At 37.8% G+C, this 27,725-nt stretch overlaps 1 protein-coding gene and 1 pseudogene across 1 annotated transcript; both read right to left on the reverse strand.

The window, feature by feature from the left end:
• Positions 1 to 1,205: 1,205 nt before the first annotated feature.
• Positions 1,206 to 2,197, reverse strand: LOC136259435 (zinc finger protein 77-like; annotated as a pseudogene).
• A 319-nt stretch (positions 2,198 to 2,516) lies between these two features.
• On the reverse strand, positions 2,517 to 16,710 carry LOC136259436 (uncharacterized). The gene is made up of 6 exons (XM_066052922.1): positions 16,617 to 16,710; positions 11,334 to 11,389; positions 9,782 to 9,900; positions 9,652 to 9,728; positions 2,672 to 2,877; positions 2,517 to 2,585 (listed from the first exon to the last, which is right to left on the reverse strand). Exons 1-6 carry the CDS (start codon positions 16,636 to 16,638, stop codon positions 2,517 to 2,519), a joined length of 549 nt encoding a protein of 182 aa, XP_065908994.1. The 5' UTR covers positions 16,639 to 16,710.
• Positions 16,711 to 27,725: the final 11,015 nt, after the last annotated feature.

The raw sequence follows: 27,725 nt of genomic DNA on the forward strand, positions 1-27,725 counted from the left end.
ATAGCCTCATGCCTATATAACACTTCTTATTGTTTTACTGTGATTTAATATCGTGAACTACTCCAGCTTGCTTCAGTACTTTTTATCAATGTGCTATGGTCCTACTCTACTTGAAAATTCCAAATTTTTCTGTGTACTTGTTTGGTAACTTTTTTTGTAAATAATTATTATGACTGGTGAACCCACGCATACCGCATCTGAAATGATCCCACGCGCCCCAATTATTGTCTGAAAAGTGAAGTATTCATTACTCTTCATTGTCAGCTTTGTTTCCATTACGCAGCATTTCGAATCAAGAACTGCTCGAAAAGCTCCACGCATATTGAAAGAAATGGTGCCGCGTGCCCCAGGTTATAGCAATAATTATTTTCTGAAAAGTGAAGTATCCATTATGCTTCTTTGTCAACTATGTTCAACCCATTACACAGCAGTACAAATCAAGAACTGTTTGAAAAATGCCTCTGCTATCAAAATATCCACTATGACAAATATAGACAATTTCTGTGCGAAGGGAAGCCATCACGTGCTATCCCCAAATCGACACTTTTCTCTGTCAACAAAGATAAATGGGACACAAAGGAGGACACTAGTAAGTACATGAAGAAGGCATTGCATGTACTGCGTTCGGTATGCCAAAAGGCACCTGTCGGGCCAAAGCAATGTCGAACAGTAAAAAATCAAGTATGTAGCCTTGGCTGGTACCAAGTTATGGTATGAAGGCATCAGTCAGTCAGTTACTGTCAGTAGAAAATTTCCGTTACATAAATTATTTTTAAAATTCCATAGCAACTTGTTGAAAGCTTGTTTGGGCTTTGTTTTACCTAACCAATACTGCCTCATTGTCGTCAGGGAAAATTGAGGTTGTTTTTGGGTGATTTTATTTTGTGGGCCACGCCTACTCCTTTGTGGTCACTACTATACACTACTATCGTAGTGTATGATGAAATCCACACTTAAGAATATTTGGTCATTTTGTTCACAACTGGTAAAAAAAGCTATTCATTTCAGCACTAATGTTTAGATTATACATTATGCACACATTCTGAGGGTAATTAGTTTCAACTGTTCCAAACAACAAGATTTCTACTTCCAGCCAGCAAGCTATAGTGCTTTGCTACTAGATTGTGCATGACTGATTAACTGTCCACAGTGAGTGACACTAAAGCTTTTGTATGCAATATTGTCAACTATAGTATACACATATTGATACATCAGAGTAATTGATGTGTGTGTGTGGTTGATTGCTCTTATATACAAATAGTTTGAATACATAATCTACCAGTGTTAACATCAGGGTACCTCTCCTGAATAGGTTCTTAAATGTTTCTTTAGATTCCGGTTGACTGTACATGATTTACTGCAATAATGACATTGGTAGGGCTTTTCTCCGGTATGAGTCATTAAATGTGTCTGTAGATTGCCTGTTGCTGCAAATGTTTTACTACAAATCTGACATTGGTATGGCTTTTCTCCGGTATGAGTTCTTATGTGTGTTTTTAGATAAGCTCTACTACAATACTGACATTGATATGGCTTCTCTCCAGTATGGGTCCTTGAATGTATTTGTAGATTGCTTTTCAACGCAAAAGCTTTACCACAATATTGACATTGGTATCGCTTCTCTCCTGTATGGGTTCTTACATGTCTTCGAAGACCTCTAGTGGTTCTAAATCCTTTACTACAATGCTGACATTGGTGTGGTTTCTCTCCTTTATGGTCCCATAAATGTCTTTTTAGACTACTCCCGTTTGCAAGACTTAGTACAATGCTGGCATTGATATGGCTTCTCCCCTGTATGAGTTCTTACGTGTGATTTTAGAGCACTTGATTGTATAAAAGTTTTACTACAATATTGACAGTGGTATGGCCTTTCTCCTGTATGAGTTCTTACATGTGTTCGTAGACAACTAGTTGTTGCAAATGCTTTACTACAATGTTGACATTGGTATGGCTTTTCTCCTGTATGAGTTTTTACATGAGACTGAAGATTACCATTTGTTGTAAACACTTTACTACAATATTGACATTGGTATGGCTTCTCCCTTGTATGACTTTTTGAATGCATTTTCAGAGTATTAGATCTTGCAAATGCTTCACCACAAATATGACATGTGTAAGGCTTCTCGCCTGTGTGAGTTCTCAAATGTGTTCGTAGACTACTAGACCTTGCAAATGCTTTGCCACAATTTTGACACGTGTAAGGTTTCTCACCTGTATGAGCTCTTAAATGTGTTTGTAAGCCACTGTTTTGATTGAACGCTCTACCACAATATTGACATCTGTAAGGCTTCTCACCTGTATGAGTTCTTAAATGTGTTCGAAAGCCGTGATAATCTGCAAATGCTTTACTGCAATATTGACATGTGTATGGTTTCTCTCCAGTATGAACTCTCAAATGTGCTCGTAGATTCTTTGTTGCTGAAAATGATTTACTACAATATTGACACTTGTATGGTTTTTCTCTTGTATGACTTCTTAAATGATTTTGTAGAGTAGCACATCGTGGGAACGATCTACTACAATATTGACATCGGTATGGCTTCTCCCCAGTGTGAGTCATTATGTGCCTTCTTAGACCATTGGATCTTGAAAAAGTTTTATTACAATATTCACATTGGTTGGGTTTTTTGCCATTAGAGCTTTTGACAAACTTCTTCATTGTACTGCTTACGTTCTTTAAACCCAGGGAATCATTTTGGTCATGTCTCCTGATATGTTGTTGAAGGTTGATCAGTGTAATCAACTCTTCTCCACATTTTCCACACTTGAACACTTGTGGATTAGCATCACGACAAGCTTGCCTGCATTTCAAGTGAATATCAAAATTACTTTTGTTCATGAATTTTACTTTGCAGTGAGCACAAGTATAGTTGTCATCTGCAACAAGAACAACTGAATGCCACGTATGATTATTGTGATTAAACCCACAATCAAAATTTGAACTACAGAAACAAGAGTTGCTGTTGTTTATTGCATCCTTCACATCATGTAAGCCTATGCACACTTCCAATCATTGTGTAGTTTTATGGTAGCTAGGAAGTAGTGTTGCCACGATATATTGATACATCAATAATATCGATATAACAAGGTGGTGATATAGCCAATCAGTTATATCAATGGTTGCACAATAGTGGCGCTGCTTAGTATAATGATGTGGGGGAGGCCAGACATATGGTATTCGGCATCTAATTAAGTTATGTGTTGATGGTGTAGTGTGGTAAACAAGCCAATGTGTGGTAAACAAGCCAATCCTAAAGCAAACTGGGAGCTTTTAAGGTTTCTATGCAGTGCCAGCCACTTGTCTCAACTGTAAAGTAGTAGTAAAATGCATTTAAAACCTGATAAACAAGAGTAGCTTTTGCTTGTGGTATACATCCAACTGAAACATACAATGAAGAGCATGTATATGTTTGTCTTGCAGATGTTACAGTTAGTTCTATATCGTGACATGTTACACTTTCACACTTCAGATCAAAGGAAAGCCAGTGCAAATATATCACATATTGCACTGGTTCAGAAAAGTTAATGAGATATAGCATATCTCGTTAAACCAGTGCATATATCTCGTTAACTCGAGATATTGCACACCTAATAGGAGTGCACACTATATCCAGAAATCATTAGATTTCTTTGATACTTTATCTCTCTTCTCATATATACGGAAGCAAGAAAGCTGTGATTGTGGGTTTGAATTTTTCCAAACAAGCTGTGATTGTGGAATTCAATTTTAATACATCAACAGTGGTTTTTAAAATTTTTTTTTTTTTTTTGCTTTTGTAAATGTAGAAATTAACACTAGTCTCTTAAAATTGCTATAATTTTTTTTATTAGCAAAAGTAAAATCAAACTACTGTTTGATGTATTAAAATTGAATCCCACAATCACAGTTTGTTTGGCAAAATTCAATCCCACAATCACAGCCTACTTGGTTCCCTATATAAATGAAGGGTATAGCAACTAAACATTTTGCCAATTAGGCAAGTCTGCATGTTATACCACAGGCATTTGTGCTTTGCCTGTATATATGCACTCGCCCTCGAGCCTGTGGCCCTTGGGCTTGTGCGTATATATCAGGCAAAGCACTCGTGCCCATAGTATAACTATTACATAAACCTTGGTGATATATGATATAGAGTTTTTCTATATATATCGAGGCAGCACTAGTAGGAAGAAAGGCATTATTTCTACACATGGTTGACACAAAATTAAATGTTGGCAAATTGTGTTTTGAAATATTTCGTGCTCTGTAGCATCATGATTAAATATGTATTTATACCAAGAGCAAGAGTGAATAATAACAGAAAAGAATATCTAACTGCAGTATAGTACATCAAAGATGAGCGCCGAAAGTCCATAGACTTTCCGCTAATTTGGAGGAGGAGTGTCGATATGCTTTGGTTTGCATACACCAGGGGCTCGTGCTAACATATATTCAATTAACTTGGTGCATGTGATAAAGCTTTATTTTTAATGGCATCACAAGTAGGACCTCAAGGATGGAAGGTGAAGCCAAAGCTAACACATGGGTCGAAGTTGAATGAATGGCCTATCTGTAAAAATAAATCTAACAGAACAAGAAAGTTCCAGAAAATTTATCCATGGCGGATCAAGGGACTACAGCTTCTACAGTTGTTAAAAGAACTCGCAAGGTACTCAACAAAAAAATAAAGGAACAGCTTTAGTGACTACTTAAACTCTGTTGACTATGATGCTTTAAACTGTGCTGTTCACACTAAACTAGCAGAACAAAGCTTAGCAGATTCACTTTCTCAGTTCATGGACGTTTTGCTCAAGAATGAACCGCTTCTTTGCAATATTCTAATCCACCACGGCTGCAGATTTTTGGAGTTATTCCTTGAATGTCAGAAGGGGATGGACTCATTCTTACCCTTCCAACTGCAGTGGCACCAGCACTGTAGTGCATTCCTACCCTGCAGAAGTTATCCACTTGCATCAATTCAGTTTATCAAGGATGCTGAGGCTTCAGTAGCTGATTTAAGAGCCAGTGACTTGATTTCTATGAGAACAATGGCATTTCAGATTTAGACAGCAAGAAGATAATGATCCCTATTTTATCAGCAGTGTATGAACTATTGTTAGAAATAACTGAAGAGTTTAAAGAAATCTCAATCCCGAGATTTGTGGCTCAAGTAGTTCTAGCTGTGTTGGTGGTAATGATGTGTACTTTACTTCAGTGGTGCCACACTTTGTGATATGTTGCATCAATGTTACCAGCATATTAAAAGTTGTCAGGACACACAGAGGGATATTATTTCACAAGAAATAACTATTTACAGGCTATAAATACAAAAGACAAAGGCCAAAATACCCTAATACCTTTGATACCGTGACAGAGGGTTTATGTATTTCCCAGATATTTCTTTTATACCTTTTTAGTGGAGTCTAGATGAGGTTGTGAAGGAAGTTGTGAGTAGAGATGTCGAAATACAACACCACAGGAGCGCCACAGCAACAACTTCACTGTCAGAACTGATTTATTAAAAGTAAGAATAAAATCTGTATAAGCACAATTTATAGGTACAGATAAAGATTGTTCTAGAAATTCCTGGATCTGATATACAACGTTATAACTACGTTTATTAATTAATTACACAATAAATAATACAATTACGTAATCGTTCATTACAACATGAGACACTTTGCAAGAAAATGATGGAATCATTTAGGTATGTCATTTCTTCTAACATCACCCATGCCTTAATATTCTTCTTTGTGTACATAGGCTGCACATGACAGAATTAAAGGAAAAAGATGACCTTAAAATGACCTTCCTGACAACATTAGAAGAGTGACTACCAAATATTGGTACATTCAGTCAGGATGTATTGGATAATGTTTATGATGTGTTTGTTCGGAAATTGTGTAACACTAGAGTCCAAGAAGTTGTGTCTGCTACAAAGCAACAGATGGACAGCAAGAAAGGATTAGTATCGACAGTCGATGTTAACCTGTGACCAGTTTTGTTGGCACCAGTGAATTTCTCACAAAACCTGCTCTTGCTGTAGTTTTAAAACAACCAAAAGTAAATAACTGTTTAACAATATCAAGAGTGAATGATAAGAGCATATTTACTCTTGACAATGTACTATACTGTATTTTGACCACAGAATTAACAAAACTCACTTACTTGCATAATCTTTGCAGGATGTACATTCAGTTTGGTCCAGGCATCACGCATACAGTGTGCCTCTTTGAGATGGGGAACCATTCTTGTTAGATTCTGGCTTACTCGTTCCAATTTCCATTGGTACAAGTCATCAATTGTTTGCCAACCAAATGTACCCTTGTCTGCTTATCTGAATTGCATTTACATAAATTCATGTGGACTTGGGTTACCTGGTGAGATGGACAAATAAAACAACACATCTTGTGTGGAGGATTGAAAGGATTGAGCATCCAAGGTTCCTCACTGTATATATCTGTATCACCATCCTCACAACTCTTTACAGAATAGGCTCCACGGCAACCATGACTGGCTTTAATAGCAGCAACATTAGAAGACCCACCATGACAGTCTAAAACGCTTGTCTTCAAATTGTGCAACTGGAACAACTTGACAGTTCCCAATACACAAACCAAAACAAACTTCCCATCAACTGAATTTGCACGGGTAAAGTATGGGCCGACAATGTCGAACTCACTAGTGAGGTCTCTCCACAAGGACTGTAATATGTATGATGTCTGTTTACTGGTGTCAGAGCTGTGTAGCAGGGTATATATGTCATACAATGAAGCCAGAAATTTTGGAGTCATAGCCAATCCCATCAACTTATTGTTTCTAGAGTTCCACATTAGTTGACAAGCAACCTTAACCTCATCAAAAATAGGTGCATACTGATGATATCATTGCCCTGTGTAAAATAACAAGTGACGGCTCACACTATAAGTTTTGTCCAGGAATTGATCCCAAAATATATATGAAGGAATATAATGCAGCCATTCAATTCTATTCAAAAATGTATGCCTCACTGACTTTCCGTTCCATCGTGTGGACTCAGTGAAGTGTGACTTGTTGTTTGAGCTGGCTCACAATGCAAGTAGGGAGGAGAAGGATGCAGTAGAAGTAAAATGCTACCTGTGTAAATGTCTAGTTGGAATCCTGGATCGCCAGAAAGAGGACTTTTAGAGGAAACCCCAACAAGAAAGGCCAAGAGACAGCGCCCTTCTTCCAAAGCTAGACTAACCTATACGAGTCCTGCCAGAATTAGCCTGGTATGACAGAACCAACAACATTAGGAAGCTAGCATCACATGAGTGAGGAACATGAAGTCACTTTGGATGGTGATCAAAATGAAGAAATGTGAGCTGTAATGAAGAAATAGAAGACGAGGAATTGCAGAAGTTGTGTGATGAAGGAGAGAAATATGGCGTCAGCGGAATAATAAAAGATATTTGGACTACAGCTTTAGACCATCAAAGAATGGAATTTTCCCATGATCAGGCCTCCAACAGAGAGTTTATTCTGATTGTATATCTATATTTAAGTGGTTTTATGCAGGTAATGGTGGAAGAGATAATCATAATCACAATAAGAATTGGGTAAATTACATAACTGCAGTTGTTATAATTGTTTGTCAAGATTGAAAACAACTCTAATGTCTTTTCAGCTTTAGCAATCTATCTACTCACTAAGTCCTGCAGCATACAAGGCATTGAAAGATTTCAATATTCTTAGTTTACCAGCCAAGTGTATATAGTTTGCAGGCATATTCCTGTGCTTTCATTCATGCACCAGGAGCTAGCACAGCTTGCATTGCTGATCAAGTGTCACAATACATGGTCTGCAAGGAGGAGTGTACAGGTTTGCTGATTGTTAAACCGGGAGCTTCCTTGCTGTCTACTGCTACATGTGACATCGCAAAACAAAGGCTAGGAAAATGCACTGCAATTTGTTCGTGGATCTTGGATAGAAAATCCTCTTGGACTTCCAATTGAAACTTCTGGTAAACTCACTACAGTGTTAGGCAGCGTAGAAATCTCCGGAGATGGTATCTCCTGGACCATATCGTTTTCAATAACGGCATCACTGACAGGGGGGTTGTTAACGCTGCCAACACTGGAATCGTTGTCGATAATACTGACCAGCGATGCTTCGACTAGGCGTAGTCATAAGACGAGTTCAGTGTCGAAGTGGCTCTCACCTTCGAGAGTGTTAAATGGCTCCATCAATACTTATAATCATATGCGTAAGTTTACTATAATAACCGGAAAGACTTTTGGAGCTCAGACCATATCACAGTTACGTATATACTCTCTGTGTTATTATTCACTCTTGCCAAGAGGTTGAAAGAAGTCTTATAATTGCATGTGTTCTAGCTAGAGAGGGGAAGTGGGGGGCATGCACTCTTCTACTTGAGAAGCTATCACAGGATTGAATTTTAAGCAAAGAGTAACCACCTGTAAGTATACACAATTGATTTGATAATTTAAATTTTTTTTAAAAATTGTAAAAAATTATAAAGCATTCTTAGATTTTAAGGAGATTTTTAAATAAATTATTCAAAGCAGTGTAATCATCAGCACACCTCCATTCAAATATTGGAAGGCAGCTTATTGATCAAACTTATAGCACAAGATATCAATTTGTCTAACAAAGCAGACACAGTGTAGTACTACTGTTACAGTGAATTTTACAAAAATTGAGATACGTACTCTAATTGAGGAGTGTTAACCTTGCACCTTCAAGTATATCCGGTTGTATGTAATGGAAAATAATTATTCAAGTATTAGGACAATCACTGTAGCCATGAATGTATGGAAAATGAGCAATCTTGGACACAAAAGCTATTTTCATATACAATTTAAAACAGAAATCTAAACATTAGAAACTACATTTATTTCTACACTATGTGACATTTATTTACTGTAAATATGTTAAGTCATTGTATTGGTAACTTATCAGCCTATAAGAATTTAGTTGAAAAAAATGTTTTGTGGAGATGAAGCACATAAGCAGCTACTGAAGACACAATAAAAGAACAAGACCCATATGGGCTCACTGAATACATTGATAACTTGTTGGCCTGTCATGGTAATTTAGTATTTTCCTGCTAAGCAATTCACAACCATACACTGTGCTAGGGTTCCTGAATGGTTTTCTAATTCTCAACTCATGAATACCAACTGTGGGAAGCTTGGTGTGGAAACATTTCTAATTTCAGCCCAATAAATCAGGTCTTATTCATCCTATTTACAGCAGATGACTACAGAAGAATATAGAGATATCAACATAGTTTCTTTCCATGTACAGAAAGTTGGAACACACCATATACTTTGTAAGTAACAGAAGTTTTACGGCTGATTATCACTATTTTTTCAAACATTTTTATGGTATCCATAGCATCCAATGGTTGTGCAATACACTGATTGCACTCCTAAGGTCTTACATGCAACTGGACCATTAAGACTAAATTTTCCAAAGGGATCTCCTGATTCAAGAGTATGTATTGTACCAATTCCTAACAGTGTCCCTGCCTGTATCTACAACACAATCAAAGCACAACCAGCTTAAGTACATAGAAGTACTCGAAAAAGAAGTGATCATAAGTACAAGTACATTTATAAAGCTGAGAAAGTACATACTGTGTATATCTACTGGGATCCATGTCTAATGTACATGCATGCACTCACACATGTTGTCATCATCATCTGATACAACTGGTTCCTCATAATGAGTAGTTCCCTTCTTAGTTAATTTCTTTGATCTTCTACACATCCAATAAGACACATGAATATATTGCAAGTGACGATATATACAAACCTTTTGCTCACAGCAACCTTATCAGTTTTACTCCTCTTCGGCGTATTAGTGATAGCTTCATCATTATCACATGAAGATCTACTCCTTTTGGTTGAACATGTCTTTGTAACTGTTTCTGACTGAAATAATAGTCACATGTGATAAACAAGTGTTGCATAAAATGGCAGACCAATATGGAGTTTGTTTTTTAAAACTGTTGGTATAGTGAACCCTCAGTAACCTGAACCACAATGTGTCTCAGGCAATGATAAAAGTGTTCACATCAGTCAATTGTTTGGATAACTGAAGCCCATACAGAGCTCTGTTGAAATATTCTAATAGAACATACACATGTGCTCAAAATACTCTAATAAAACAGTCATTGATAAACGAGGGTATGGATAACCGAGGATCTACTGTATAGCTAGTTATAGTGCTACCATTGAATATTTATAATCATTGTCTTCGTCAAAACAACTCAACCACTTTATTACAACAACATAATTACCAACACTATTTCCAGCCTGTTATACATCATAATTTATTTTGCTAGCATTGCATTTATGATGATAGTTATGATTACGATTGGCACGAGTGACTATTAATCAGTATCAGAATACCTAAATAACCGATACTGATCGATACCAAAAGCCCAATATCGGCTCCAATATGATACCGATCCGATTATCAGTAGAACACCATATTACACAAGCACAGCCTACTTGTACTCAACTACATTCTTCGGTGTTTTGGGTTGCATACCACTTCAGATAGGCCCACATAGGCCCAAGAAATGATGCAATAGTCACAGTAACAAGTCAACTATATACTGATATACTGTGATAATTTCCTTCAAATTTCAATACTGCTGAGCACTATTTTATATAGAGGTTCCAAAATACCAGACTTCCTAGTTGGTATGCTAAAAATCATACCTATAACATTAGGGGACCAGAAACATTTCTAAAATCCCCCTTTCAAAAAATGACCATTGATCCAGTGCAAGGCCTGATATTGACAATTAACTTACAAAATAGCTTTAGTGTATTTGCTATATTAACCTCAGGCCAATCACAGAATTGGAAATAGAACCATCAGGAAGTGTAATGAGAGAATATGGCTTTCGCATTGGGTATAACCCTCTAAGGAATACTGTACCTCGAGAAAGAGGCTCAGTGGGTAGAGTGATTGGTCCAATTAGTGACAAACCCTTAGCAGTTCAAATTAATGTGTGTGATTCTGAAACACCACCAACCAGGAAAGTGGAGGATTATAGTACACCTGTCCTCCCCTGACAAAGCCAGTGTCAATGATGGTATTAAATGTTTTCTCTGAGCTATGCATCTGTTGATGATGCACAGTGAAGCAGCCTTTAGTACAGGTTGTCTACCATTTTGCTCACATGGTCTCTATGGACAAGCACTGACAGACATACAGGTATAGTTTCATAGCTGACCACAAACTGTTACAAGAAAAGTCTGTACCCACAACCTGCCTAATTTAAAAAGTCTCAGACTAGTATGACACACATCAACACACTCAATTTACAACTGTTAATAGCTCTAACACATACCTGTGGATCATGTGATGTCACCTTCAAGTTGTCAGGAACACTCTTGAGATCACGATCTACATGTCAAGTAATATCACAAAACAAGCTGATGACTAGCGCCGACTGGTAAAAATATCCCCCCCCCTAAGTTTTTCCCTATATACCAACTCTCCTTCCCTAAACAATATTAAGATGTTTTGTGATTTCTGCACAGCAAAACAAAACTACAACACATTACAGGGTATATCAGTGCATTATATCTACTGGTATTAAGATGGGTCAACTGACTTCTCTTACATGCCCGGTCTAGGAGTTATTTGAATTGCCAGGATGCAATGCAATTGAACAATTTGCACATGTGATTGTTCGAACACGTGAGCTGTTTCCTTTCAACCAAGCTCCTTTTAATAATAAAACTACATTATTCGCCTTCTTAGATCATTAGACAATGCCAGGGGCATACTGAGGTAGTTATTCAATACATTAAAACACTGCACATAAGCATTCACACGATCACATTCGAAAATCATGTGTGCAAATTGTTCAATTGCAATTGCAAGCAACCTGAAATTGACTGTACTTTACCTTGCATTGCATTGTTCTAAACTGTGGGATGATTATGAGATGATTATATAAATCATCTCACTACCACTTACATCCAATGCCATCTGGTGCACACAAAGAAATAATAACACTTGAACCAAACTAGATAAGAAGTTTATGAGAGAACCTGTACCATATCACCAGCCAAGCTGTTTAATTCAAGGGAAGTGTCAAGTAGAAGAAATGAAGTACACATACTAACAGTCTGTTTACCAGCAACTTCACTTTTCTTAATTTAACCAAATTTAGATATTTGCCTATATATTATAGCTAATGGCAAGATACACAGCTAGGGTGTAGCATACTGGACTATTATTAATACTAACTCCCACTTCATGTCAAAAAGTTTGGCTTAAAAGTGAGCATCAGTTGCAGTTTGGTGAGCATCAATTGGATGAGTATCAGCTGCTATAACAACTTAGGTGATTAGTCCAATCAAGATCTTAAGCAACTGCAAATAATTTAATTTCTAAAGACTCTACTGTTGCTGAATTTTCATTTTTTAGGTTTTGGGACATTTCTGTAAAATGAATCACCACAGACCGGCTATGCTGAGTAGTGCAACTGATGACGGATGTACTAGAAATTTTTGTACGCACATAGAATTTCTTTAAAGGGGCAATGCATCATGAATGATTTACACATGAAGCCGTTCAACTTTATGATGTAATCATAAACAAATTATGTCATTGTTAAGGAGCACATGTGCCATTATGTGACAGTCTTTGTATATTTGTCCTTGTATTATGATTGTAAGCCTGTCCAACAATGTAACAAATGTGATACATTATAGTAGAAGGGTGATTATCTTGTTGGACATGAAGTGATTGTTTTATACAATAACATTGCTGTTACAAGTTGTTGTGTAGTGTCATTTACTCCCCAGCTGCTTGTTTATCAAACCATATCAAACAATAGTACTGTTTGAGTAGGATCCCTAAAAATTTTGCACACCACCAAAAATTACGCCTTTAAAAAACATCCTAGAGACATTTTACGCCACGAAAATCACCCTTACAGAATAGTACTAGTCCTTATAATACCACTAAATTTAACAAACACTTACAGGTGGCCGGATATAGATCTTTTTAAATCACCAAAACTTGGATTTTAGTCTGGCTCACTGCCTGCCTGACCACAGTTGCAAGGCTAGAGGCCAAATGAAGCAGTGCACAGCCACTATTTTATGCCACAACAACAAATTCACCAGTGGAGTGTGCCTTTTGGGGTTCTGATGAGCATAGGCCCTCTGCGCCTCATCTTTTCTTTTATTTTCAATTGGGCTGCTTGTTTTTTTCTTCAACCAACAAAATCCATATCGAGGCATTAATTTCTATATCAACACTTTCTTTCAGCAGCATATTTAGAAGCAACAGAATTATTTCCGAGCTGCATTTCAGAAGTGTTTCAGTCCCGGCGCTACTATAGAAGAGATAAACTAGCTAGATATCTGCCTGCAACTCCACAATTGGGATCCTGTTCGCGATAAGTTTGCGACCACGCCCATCAAAATAAAGACCTGTAGCCTATATAGCGATAGAGTATGGAGACCACATGCACCTCTTAACAATCTAGCTATTTACTTATCAGTAAACAAGATTACCTCACCCCAGCCCTTATTAGTCTAGCTAGGTGCACACCCCTCGGCTGACTTGAGATATACTCTAATAGAACAGTCACTCTAATACAACAGATATTCTAATAGAACAGTCACAAGTTACATTGTAGCTAGCTGTGCTACAAAAAACTAGTATTTTTCGTTAAAAAATTTGTTAATAAAAAGGAACTAGGGATCTTTGCAATAAAAAGTAGTGAAACAATTAAGAGATGAATGATGCATGCTATTACAGCATAACTCGATGGGAAAGTCCCTACCTTGGCACATTAGCTATAACAATTATTTTATTCAGTGCTAAAGTAGGGACTTTCCCATTGAGCTATGCTGTACAGGGGCGGATCCAGAGTTTCGAAAGAGGGGGGGCACCTTTCTGAAAAACAGTTGAAGACCAAAAAAAAAAAAAAAAAAAAAAAAAAAAAAGGTCACTACAATAATAGCTAGTTATCCTTACCAACTATATCACGTCTGTTATGTAAAATAAAATCCTATTTATAGCTTCATAGGTAAGCTACACTGCCTCATGAACATTGTGACTGCTTTATTAGAGTAATTGACTGCTCTATTAGAGTATCTCGATCTTGTATGCAATTTCTTGAGGGGGGGGGGGGGGGGGGGGGGGGGCATTTGCCCCAAATGCCCCATCCTGGATCCGCCACTGCTGTAATAGCATGTATCATTCATCGCTTGTTTCACTACCTTTTATTGCATAGATTCCTACTTCCTTTTTTAAATTAACAATATTTTAAAATACTAGTTCCTTTTACAGCCATATGTGATTGTTTTATACAATAACATTGCTGTTACAACTTGTTATGTAGTGTCAATTACTCACCAGCTGCTTGTTTATTCCTTTTACAGCCATACAATAAAATCCATGGATAGTTTTTAAGATTGTTCTCCCAGGCACTGAACACAGTGATTTTATTGTACACAAAATAATCATGTGTTTATGCAACCTTGAATGGCTTCACAACAAATTTGAAAGTTAATTGCATACCTTAAAACCTTTCATCAATAAAACAATACTCTATGGTTCACGTGTCGGCCCTCCTCTGCCTTCAGACAAGCGTAACTCAACTACAGCTAAGGCAACAGGCTTGATTTTTTCACTGTTTGACGTGCTTCAGCTGGACATGTGCCTTTTGGCATACCACACTACAATGTATTCTTTGTGGACTTACCAGTGTCCTCCTTTGTTTCCCATCTATCTTTGCCGACAGCAAAAGATGTCGATTTGCGGTACTGTGTGATGGCTAGGGGTTCAAAACCAAGCAAAATTGCCTATGAGATTTTGAAATCTTTAAATTTAATCCAAAATTTCAAGATTCTGGTGAAGATTTTTAAAGACACCACTGGTGTTGTGACTCATGTAATATTCGGGTGTATCCAAAAACTGCCGAAAACTTAAATCTTGACCTGCCAAAATTCTGCTTTGAATTGTGACTAATTTCCTTCTTCAATCTTTGACCGGTGACTTAGTGACTACATTTCAGTACATTTTGATTGTGGGTTAGAATTTTTTACCCTTGACCATTGACTTGACCTTTGACTTAGACCGCGGTTGCAGATCTACCTACAGTGAGTGCCTGTATCACCCCCTTGTAGTAGGGAGGTTGCCTACACCTGCAGATATACTAGTGGACATTCAATCCCTAATTCAGACTAGCTGTAGCTACCTAGCATGACCGAAATGCCCACTGGCATATTTGCAGGTGTAGACAACCTTCCTTGTTTCCCTCTTTTTTCTTTCTATGATATCTAATTGAACTTTAATTCTAATCTCGCTCAGAATTGTCTGCATATTTCACCTTTGAATTCGGAATCATTTTGACAAGTGATAATTCCAGCTATCACTGGACTCAGTGCTCACTATGACTCACTAGAATCGCTCAAGAAGAGGCTAAAAAAATCCAGCAGTGAATCTGGAAACATGTCATGGTATATGAATGAATGTATACGAATCTTCAGAGAAACTGAGTGATAGCTTTCTTTCATTGCTGAAATGACGAGTGCAATTGTCATATAGTACCATCCTGTTTGCCGACAGTTGCTCTTTCTCATGGTACTTGCAAATCTGTGATAAGCATTTGAATGAAAAGATATGTGAATATAAAGTGTCAATAAAATAGAAACTATGGTGAACAAATCGGTGCAGCTCGACCAAACTTCTTTCCAGGGGGGCATACATACATAGGGGATTACCAAGGAATTAGACCCAGTTGACCTTCACAGGTGGGACATTTGACCATTCAATGAATTTAAATAATACTTTACGCAAGGAAATTTTGGCGGCAGAAAAATTTGACAAATTGATTTAATTCATCAAATTTAAATTCGTCAATTGCCTATAAGCGTCTTTAAAAGTATAGGTTTTATCTACAATTTCTTGATTTTTGTCAACATCATATTTGTCAAAAACTGCTGAAGTGTGAATTCGTCAAATTTTCTTGCGTCTAAATTTCTTTGTGTACGGTACAGGCTACACACCTCCTGCATGAATTACCTACAGTGTACTTTAGTACTGTGTGGGGATTTGTTTGCTACCACTTGGTGTATCCTCACAAAAATGATATGAAAAGCTACCATGCAATAGAGAAGCATAGATTTTAGAGAAGGGGGTATCACATTGGTACGCACTGTAGGTAGGTCTACAACCGCGGTCAAAGTCCTGACCCTACAAAACTTCGCTTTGACCTGTGACTAAGAGCCTTTTTCAGGTGACTTAGCGACGATATTTTAGTACTTTTCGATTGTGGGTTGGAAATTTTTACTCTTGACCGTTGATTTGGCACGAATTTGGTGACCTTGACCTTTAATCTACCTACAGTGAGTACCTGTGTGTCACCCTTGTTTAGAGGCTCTAAAATATATGGGGAGCAGGGAAAAGCAATCATATGAATACACTTACATGCTTTACTACATCTGAGAGTAAAATATTAATTTAAAATAACCACGATCCAATAAATAGCAGGTCATTTGAGGACGATGAAACTTAATTAGGACCGGCCATTGGAAGAGGGATATTGATTCGTAGGTACATAAATCTAGGCTTGAATACGCGTTAAGAACTGTCGAGCACTCACTTCGAAGACTGTATTTCATCATGAAAACGTCAACATCAAACTCTACACTGAAGCACACCACGGACACGAACACTGTACACGTGGCATTATTCTGGCGCCGCCGACCCTATTTTAGGCGCTTATAAGCCTTAGTGATGGGCGATATCAGGATTTTCAGAACGATACGATATCGATACGATATTGACTAAAATTGACCGATATTGATACTTTTCGATACGATATTGTAACATTATTTGTTCATGTAAATTGCCAGTTTTCTTACATAATTTGATAGTAGGTAGCTATAGCTATACACAATGGAGATTCCCCGCCCACATACACAAGAGTAAGTGATTTGAAAATTGCTGAAGGTAATGGAAAGCTACAATTAACAATTAAATAAGCTAAAATGCATTTTAAAATTAAATTCAGATCACGTGATGTATCGTATCGAAATATCGGATTCTGTAAAATATATCGATACTTTTCGATATCAGCAAAAAATCAAACGATACGATATAATATCGATATATCGCCCAACACTAATAAGCCTATAGGCGCCTAAAATAGGGTCGGTGGCGCCATGCAGACTAACGTGGCATACGCGCGGGAAACTCTGTTGCTTTGGCTACAGGTGGGCGATACCAAAAAAAGTTTTATTTTATAAAAATATAAATCAATAATAAACACTCAAACAGTGGGCAGAGAGTCAAACTCTGCCCAATCCTGTGATGATGGAATTGTTGCCATCACAGAAGCATGTAGTATCAGGCACTGACCTTTCTTGGGACAGTGGGACCTTCACCAACCAGGTAGTGTATTTATCGTTCTACTATCAATTACTCTTATTCCCATTAATTCCGAAATTCTTTGTCACAAGTGACGGTATTATATATTGATCAGAAGTGACAGATTAATTAGCGGTATCAAGACACACGGTAGTGTGTCGTGCGGCCCAAGAAGCCGGCGCGCCACACCGTGAGTATATTGACAGGAAGAAAGAAAACGTCATTTTCACACCTTTGTATCTCGGTGATCACTTATCTGATTGGAACCAAATTTGCTACACAGTTGCCCGCCAGCCAAGGGAGTCTACATTCCAAATTTGAAGGAAATCGCTCCAGCCATTTCCGAGATACGAGCTGCCAAAGTTTCGTTTTTTTTCTTCGTTTTTTTTCTTCTTTTTCTTCTTCGTCTTTTCGCACACTTGCAAAAATTGCTATAACAAGCAAACGCGTACTCTGATCGCCTTGAAATTTGGCACACAGAAAGGGAGTCTAAAGGCGAATCCTAGCATCAAATTTGGTACAAATCCGATGAATGGTTCAGGAGTTATGACCGATTATTCGCGTAAAACAAGATTGATTTGTTGTCACGCCTACAGGGTAAACCGCTTCATGGAATGAGTTGAAAATTGCTATGTAGATGGAGTAACTATCGTAGGAGTGCCTTTTGGTGGTTTGAAAGGAATCGATATAAAGACCACGGAGATATGACACAAAACCCAACCTGTGTCACAATTACGCGTTCGATTTTTATGAATAAAAAAGTATTAGTTTTCACGCCTACTAGGCAAACCGCTTAGAGCAATGAGCTGAAAATCGGTGTATAGCTGGAATAATCTTCATAGAAAGTCCTTGAAGTAGTACAGAAGAATCGGATTACAAACCACTGAGTTATGATTCGAAAGCCAACTCCGTGTAGCAAATGCGAGATCGAGATACTCTAATAGAACAGTCGCCCTAATAGAGCATTCGGCTAATTTATTTACTCCATTATAGAATTTTATTACATCACAAGTTATTCTGTAGGGAGTTCAGCTGCAAACAGTTAATCTTATAGACAGTTCAGCAAGAAGACAGTCACCATGTGGAGAGTTAAGCAAATATACCACTATAGAGATTCAGAACATTACAAGTCACACTGAAGAAAGTTCAGCTATAAACAAGTCATGCACTGTGTAGAGAATTCAGCTACAATTAAGTCACTCTCTAGAGAATTCAGTTACACAGAATTCAGCTACACACAAGTCACTGTGGAGAGAGTTCAGCTACAAACAAATTACCCTTTAGAGTGATCAGCTACAAACAAAACACTTTGCAGGGTGTTCAACTGCAACAAATCAATTACCTTTAGAGCAATCAGCAATGAACAAATCAACACAAATCTACCTGTAGAGAGATCAGCTAGAAACAAACCACCCTGAAGAGAGTTCAGCTACAAAAAATCACCCTGTAGAGACATCAGCTACAAACAAATTACCCTGTAGAGAGATCGGCTACAAACAAATCAGCCTGTAGAGAATTCAGCTAAAACAAATCAACCTGCAGAGAGATCAGCTACAAACAAATCACCTTATAGAGAGTTCAGCTACAAACAGATTACCTGTAGAGAGATCGGCTACAAACAAATCAACCTGCAGAGAGATCAGCTATATACACACAAATCAACTTGTAGAGAGATCAGCTACAAACAAATCACCCTGTAGAGAGATCAGCTACAAACTAGACACAAAGTAAGGAGTTCAGCTACAAGCAAATTACCCTGTAGAGAGTTCATCTACAAACAAATCAACCTGTAGAGCAATCAGCTAGAAAAAAATCACCCTGAAGAGAGGTCAGCTACAAAAAATCACCCTGTAGAGAGATCAGCTAGAAACAAATCACCCTGAAGAGAGGTCAGCTACAAAAAAATCACCCTGTAGAGAGATCAGCTACAAACAAATTGCCCTGTAAAGAGATCGGCTACAAACAAATCAACCTGCAGAGAGATCAGCTACACACAAATCAACTTGTAGAGAGTTCAGCTACAAACAAATTACCCTGTAGAGAGATCGGCTACAAACAAATCAGCCTGTAGAGAGTTCAGCTAAAACAAATCAACCTGCAGAGAGATCAACTACAAACAAATCACCTTATAGAGAGTTCAGCTACAAACAAATTACCCTATAGATAGATCGGCTACAAACAAATCAACCTGCAGAGAGATCAGCTACACACAAATCAACTTGTAGAGAGTTCAGCTACAAACAAATTACCCTGTAGAGAGATCGGCTACAAACAAATCAGCCTGTAGAGAGTTCAGCTAAAACAAATCAACCTGCAGAGAGATCAACTACAAACAAATCACCTTATAGAGAGTTCAGCTACAAACAAATTACCCTATAGATAGATCGGCTACAAACAAATCAACCTGCAGAGAGATCAGCTACACACAAATCAACTTGTAGAGAGTTCAGCTACAAACAAATTACCCTGTAGAGAGATCGGCTACAAACAAATCAGCCTGTAGAGAGTTCAGCTAAAACAAATCAACCTGCAGAGAGATCAACTACAAACAAATCACCTTATAGAGAGTTCAGCTACAAACAAATTACCCTATAGATAGATCGGCTACAAACAAATCAACCTGCAGAGAGATCAGCTACACACAAATCAACTTGTAGAGAGATCAATTACAAACAAATCACCCTGTAGAGAGATCAGCTAGAAACTACACACAATGTAAGGAGTTCAGCTACAAATAAATCACCTTATAGAGAGTTCAGCTACAAGCAAATCACCCTTTAGTGAGTTCAGCTACAAACAAATTAACCTGCAGTGATATCACCTACAAAAAAGCACCTTGTACAGAGTTCAGCTACAAACAAATTACCCTGTAGATAGATCGGCTACAAACAAATCAACCAGTAGAAAGATTAGCTACACACAAATCAACTTGTTGGGAGATCAGCTACAAACAAATCACCCTGTAGAGAGATCAGCTAGAAACTAGTCACAATGTAAGGAGTTCAGCTACAAGTAAATCACCCTGTAGAGAGTTCAGCTAAAACAAATCAACCTGCAGAGAGATCAGCTACAAATAAATCACTTTATAGACAGTTCAGCTACAAACAAATTACCTTGTAGAGAGATCGGCTGCAAATTAATCAACCTGCAGAGAGATCAGCTACACACAAATCAACTTGTAGAGAGATCAGCTACAAACAAATCACCCTGTAGAAAGATCAGCTAGAAACTAGATACAATGCAAGGAGTTCAGCTACAAGCAAAATCACCCTTTAGTGAGTTCAGCTACAAACAAATCAACCTGCGGTGAGATCACCCATAAAAACGCACTTGTACAGAGTTCAGTTACAAACAAATCACCCTGTAGAGAGATCAGGTAGAAGAATTCACCTTGTAGAGAGTTCATTTACAAAGAAACCATCATATAGAGAGTTCAGCTACAAAGAAATTACCCCGTAGAGAGTTCAGCTAGAAGAAGTCACCTTGTAAAGAGTTTAGCTACAAAGAAACCATCATGTACAGAGTTCAGCTACAAAGAAACCACCTGTACAGAATTCAACTACAAACAAATCATCCTGTATAGAGATCAGCTAGAAGAAGTTACCTTGTAGATAGTTCAGCTACAACAATTCACCCTGTAGAAAGATCATGCTAGAAGAAGTCACCTTGTAGAGTGTTCAGTTACAAAGAAACCATCATGTAGAGAGTTCAGCTGCAAACAAATCACTCTGTAGAGAGTTCAGCTACAAATAAACCGCCATGTAGAGAGTTCAGCCTCATACAAACCACCTAGTAGAGAATTCAACTACAACAAATCACCCTGTAGAGAAGAAGTTACCTTGTAGAGAGTTCAGCTACAAAGAAACCACCATGTAGAGAGTTTAGCTGCAAACAATTCACCTGTAGAGAGTTCAGCTAGAAACAAATCACCCCGTAGAGAGATCAACTGGACGAAGTCACCTTGTAGAGAGTTCAGCTACAAAGAAACCATCATGTAGAGAGTTCAGCTGCAAACAAATCACCCTGCAGAGAGTTCAGCTCCAAAAAAATCACCCTGTAGAGAGTTCAGCTAGACGAAGTCACCTTATAGAGAGTTCAGCTACAAAGAAACCATCATGTAGAGAGTTCGGCTATAAAGACACCACCATGTAGAGAGTTTAGCTGCAAACAAATCACCTGTTACAGAGAGTTCATCTACAAAGAAACCATCCTGTATATAGTTCAGCTACATTTCAAGTCACCCAGTAGAGAGATCAGCTGCAAAAAAATCCTGTGGGGAATAATGAGCATGTAATAAATATATGTATATAATTTGTATAATTACTAATAAAATCAAAAATAATTGAAGTACTAAAATTCTTCTTTAAGTTCTTTTCTTCTTCCTGTGGTAAAGAAAAAAACACATTGGTTAAAAAAGCCCCAAAGCCAGCCATAGGCCGGCTTCGCAGTATACAAATACAAAAAGAAGTGATATCTAACCCAAAACAGCCAAGCTGTAAAAAAAGTGTGCGGCCCTCAGAAAGGCTATGGTGAAAAAAGATGTGAAATCCAAGGTGGCGGCCAAGAAATGGCTGTGATGGTAGGTTAATGGTAAAAATTTTAATAATGACAATTTAGGTAAATTTTGTGAAGCGGCACAAAAATTCACCTGAATTGTCGTTATTAAAATTTTTACCATTAACCTACCATCACAGCCATTTCTTGGCCGCCACCTTGGATTTCACATCTTTTTTCACCATAGCCTTTCTGAGGGCCGCACACTTTTTTTACAGCTTGGCTGTTTTGGGTTAGACATAACCCACAATAGCTAAGTAGCTATGCGAAGCGGGTGAAATAAAAGTGCCACGCCCTAAAAAGTCAAGAGGTCTGTAAGCGCCAGACGAGGGAGTGTCCGCACAATTATGCGGTTTGGTACGTGTCACGTAAGACGTATATATGAACGGTATGATTTGTGGTGTAGGAAGTGGACGACCTGATTTAGAGTTCTCACTGTACTGACACTTATCGTAAGTATTGCTAATGATCTTTATAATTATAATGACACATGACTGTGCCGTATGAAGCGTTTACAGTGGAATCGAGCCCTTTTAGGGCGTGTCCCTGTGTAAAGTTTTTTTGTTTTTTTCACTATAAGACTTTTGAGATTTTTTTTTTTCAATCATAAACGCTCAAACAGTGGGCAGAGGAGCAAACTCTGCCCAATCCAGTGCTGATGGAATTGTTGCCTTTAAAGAAGCAGCATTGCCATGTTGAACATCAATAACAACCTTCTGATTCAAAAATTAGGTGACCCTATTATTACCAGACTGTTCCATTACCGTGGAACCTATCCGCCTCACTAATGAGTGTGCACATGATCCCCAAGCACCCAGGGTCTCAACACAAATATAGAGGGGAGAAGTGAAATGATAGAATCAGAGAAGAATACTTTCTGGACTTAGCTGACTCTGCAGAGTTTGCCAGCTGGCTGGCACCACTTGCAGAAGTAGGTAAATTAGATGGGGCCAGGGTGTCTGAACAGGTAAAGTCCCAGAGCAAGGGTAAGCCCCGTGACCAAGGAATTAATGACATGCCATCTGGCCTCTTACCATCACTACAATTCACACTGACAGGCTCCAAAACATCAGGTACACCTCCAAACACCAGAGCACGATGAATAGTTTCATTCACTGCAGCGTACCGAGGAATACGGCCTCCACTATGCCTGCAAGATTAACCGTGAGTTCAAAAAACATCAACTTTACTGCCACAAACACTCATATGCTTGACAATGATGGGAACACCAAGACGTAGATCAAGAGCAATCTATTTGAGATTATAATCAACTCAGCAAAGATACAAAATAAACATTAAACACAGGAGCATATGCTTTTGTTTTGGCATAGACTACCATATATTTGTGGCCAAAACAAGGGGTCTGACACCAACTGGAATCCAAAACAAACTGATCCCAAGAGGAAATTTAGAATCCAAGAATCTGGAATCTCGAGGAATTTTGATGAACCTCGAGACAAATCTTTTGTCAGTTCGATTATTGTTGCAATCAGTCGTGAGCTGTCTCAGCAGAATCATGAGAATTGGTTCTGAATATAGTATGTACACGTTGAGCTGAATCCTCAAAAACATTTGATAACTCATGAATGCAATTACACACAATCTTGAAATTTGGCTCATTTGTAGTACTGCTTGACCCGCTAAAAATATTTCAAAATCTTTTTGTTTAAATGTCTGAAAATAATATTTACGGCCAATCAAATTTTTCACAATAGATTTCCTATGGGAAGCCATATAAGTACACTGTCCATTACAGCCCTTTCCCGCACTTGTAATGGAGCCAAACCGTACGTGTCTGTTGTTGACACCTTTGCTGTTGCCACTAATCATCTGGTTGGCTGAAATGTTAACTCTGTTGAGAAAAAATCCACTTTTAATTTTTAGCTGTTTTTCAGGACTCAGTTCAACTTGTACATACTATAGTAAGGGCACATTAGCACCCTTTTACTCCAGAGGAACCTCTTCTCTCTAATTTTATAAAATGGGCCCAATAAAATTGCCCTGCCTCGACACATTTGTACACAACATTAATCTGTATTTCTGGCCTCGCCAGTGATCCAATTAACCTTGAAGCCAGCTGAGTGCATAAAAGTGTTAATACAAATTTAGGATTCTGGAATCTTTGTTTAGAATCTAGAATCTTTGCAAAAATTCGGAATCTTGCATGCGATTTTTGAGCGGTGTCGGACCCATCAGGTCAAAAAATCAACAGAAAATTCATCTTTGTAGATGGTATGGAGTATTCTATGATACATAACATTTTATAAGCATTTAAGTAGTAGTGAAGTCTGAATTGCAGAGTACATTTTCAGCAACTTTTTGCTACCCCCTAAAACTCAAGATTTGTGACTTCATACAGTACTAAAGAATGTAAGCTCACAATGATACAAAACCAGTGTTAATCATGGCATGACTTCAGAAGCCAGCTCATATAACACACACTATACTATGACAGTCATGCCTGAATTTTTTAACCAGATTTCAAATCACAAATTAATTTTGGTTTCAAATCACAAAAGATATTTCGATCACATACAGAGTGTGAAGCTTTGATCTCGCTCCAGTCCAGAAATCTTTATCTGGCAGCACTAATAGTGACGTACCTTGTAGCTAACAACATTCAGTACATCATAGCTATAGCAATGTAAACTTACATTCATCTCTCAGGGAATTATAATTTATACAGGAGACATGAGCCTTTTGAAAAGTTTTTTTTAAGATCTAGCTATTAGTCTAAGAGTAGTCAGGTATACTTTAATAGAGCAAAGTATACTCTAATATTTACAAGTATAAGGGAAATTAGGAATTTTAAGTTTGACAAGTACAGTATCGCTCATATTTAATGTCATGTTGCAAGTGTGGGAGTGATTAATAACTCGCTAATTAAAGAGAGTGGCCCCCATTTTGCTTGCAAGTATTCAGCTCATTTCATTTGGGATGAATACTTGCAAATGAAATAGGTGCCACTCCCTTTAATTAGCAAGTGTTTTTGCTCACGCTCTCGCAAGACAACATTACATGTACTGTATAAGGAAAGATCATGAATTTTAAGTTCAATTAGGGATCATAAAAAAAGTAGTGAAACAAGTGACACCTGCAGATATACTAGTGAATATTTAATTCCAAACTTAAAATTCCTAATACTATTATTTTTTCTTTATACTTGTGTTTGTGTACTTTTTTATAGCATTATTTTGACTGGTAAACTCACACATGCCACATCAAAAGAAATTAGAGCATCAGAGTTAATGTTTTCATCTGAACGTGCACCCCAGTGTTCAGACTCTAAATTACTAACTATAAATTGAATGGCCATTATGCTTCGTTTTCAGGTATGTTCAGCCCGTTACACAACACTACAAATGAAGAGTAATAGGGCCTCTGCAATCGATCCAGTAACCACGAAAAATAGGGACAATTTGCACTCCCCAACTATGAAATACTGACTTGTATGTGGATATCACGCTTCGCTTTCAGCTTTGTTCAACGTATTTCACAGTGTTACAAATGAAGAACAGTAGAAGCGCCTCTGCAGTCACCATGGAAATACGAACAATTTCCATAGGGAAGCCATCACGCTAGCTACTACGAATCAACACCTTGAGCTGTCAAGAAAAATAATAAAGAAAGACAAGGTAAGTCCATGGAGGGTGTATTATATGTACTGTGGTATGCCAAAAGGCATGTCTCTAGATGAAACGATGTCAAACAGTGAAAGAATCAAGCCCATAGTCTTAGCTGTTATCAAATTACGTTTGTCTGAAAGCATTGGTCAATCAGCCAGTCAGTCAGTCAGTCAGTCAGTCAGAAAATTTCACTAAATTTTAAAACTTTGTTCATCGCTGTACAATTGATTTTTCTGCTGTTGCCACTTTGTTGTACTGTAACTTCAAAAGTTTTTTCTTCTATTTTGGTTGGCCATTCCTTTGGCTATCTAGATAAAGTAGTAGTTGTCTATATTCTTGCTACCACTAGACTAACTAGTAGTACTTGTAGTAGTTGTCTATATTAAAGAAAATGTAGTAAAATGGAATTTGAAAAAGGCACTAACTAATGAGGTTCTTGCATATCCGGTCATCTATGTTTGTAAACAGGAATCGTCTGTATTTTCCGTGGTGACTAGATTGATTGTAGAGGTGCTTCTTCATTTGTAACACTATGTAATGGGCTGAAAATACATGAATTGAAGCATAATGGCTACTTCGCTTTCGAGTCAGTAATTGATAGCTGGAGCGTGCAAATCATCCGTATTTTTTGGGGTGCATGACTGGGTTGATTGCAGAGGCACTTCTACTACAGTTCTTTGTTTGTAGCACTGTGTAATGGGCTGAACATATAATAGCTGAAAGCGAAGCATAATGGCCACTTCACCTTCGAGTCGGTAATTGATAGCTGAGGCATGCATTCAGATGAAATCTTTAATTCTGGCGCCATCCTTTCTTTGATGCATCATAATAATGTTACAAAAAATTAAATGAACAAAGTATAAGAAAAATTAGGAGTTCGATTAGGGATCATAAAAAGTAGGGGAAACAAGGAAGGTCACCTACACCTGCAGATATTCTAGTGAACATTTAATCCCTAATTCAGTCAGCGATTAAATGTTCACTAGTATACCTGCAGGTGTAGGCGACCTTCCTTGTTTTCCTATGATCCCTAATCATGCAGTACGGTAGTACTCTGTATTAGGGATCATGAAGGTGGGCTTTTCTGGCCAAAAATATCACCTAAAACCAGCCTCACAATACCTTCATGGCTCCTTGGCAGTATTTGTTAGGTATAACCAAGCCCAAAAGTGCTTTCAGTATGACCTGAAATGCTTCCAAAAAGTTGCCTACAGGAAATTAACTACAGGCGCTTAAATAAACGGTCATAACTTTCGAATGCAGTCCTCTACCAAGATGCAACTTTCACAATTGGATTCTCCATTAAAAGGCGAATCCATCGCTGGGTGAGTTTTGTCTTCCAGGCCTTTCCTACAAGTTGGGATAAGGCGAAAGCATGGGAAAAAACGATGACAAAATGCTTGTCCAACGTAAGGCAAACTAACACTCGTATCTTCTCTCTCCTTAGGAGTACTGACACGAAACAAAGATTTTGAACTCCTCTTGCTTTGGGGAATACAATACCATCATAGTTTGTGCTGTTATCACCTTTCTTCATTGTGAAACAATTAAGTGCTCAAAGATTTTATGGAATTATTTCCGATTTCATAAATATTTCACCCAGTGCCAGAGGAGGTTGGATGCGCTTTAAGCACTACTTAAATATATTGCTCTTAATTGCATTCTTTTGTTTGGTATTTCACGTGACCCTCAATAGTCGCAATACTAAACTGAAAACCTATGGGGTTCACTGGGGTTTGTTAGATATTCAGATCGTCCTTCATGTAAGCTTCAAGGCAATGTACTTTGTTTTCTAAAAGCACTCTAGATTTGGGATGAAATTAATAAATTGTGATTTGATACATACAACTTCACCAGACTTGTCATGTACATTTTCTATAATGAAACAACGACTCTTCACTGCGTTATACTGAGATCGCTCCTCAATAAAACAGATTTTGCGTAATTTATTTTATTGGCACTTTAAACTCTGGCTTTTTTACCAGCTTAATCAGTGGGGTTGACTGGGGTTTATCACGCCGTTAGATTTAGAAATACATAAGCTTTCAAATACACTATGTTTTTAATTAAATTGTCTTTAAATAAAGATTTTCCAATGAAAATGTACAGCTCACATGAACGCGTCCATCCTCCTCTGACCTATTGCAATCACTGTAAACTAG

The sequence above is a fragment of the Dysidea avara genome, chromosome 6 (genome assembly GCF_963678975.1).
Source record: "Dysidea avara chromosome 6, odDysAvar1.4, whole genome shotgun sequence".
NCBI classification, from domain to species: domain Eukaryota; kingdom Metazoa; phylum Porifera; class Demospongiae; order Dictyoceratida; family Dysideidae; genus Dysidea; species Dysidea avara.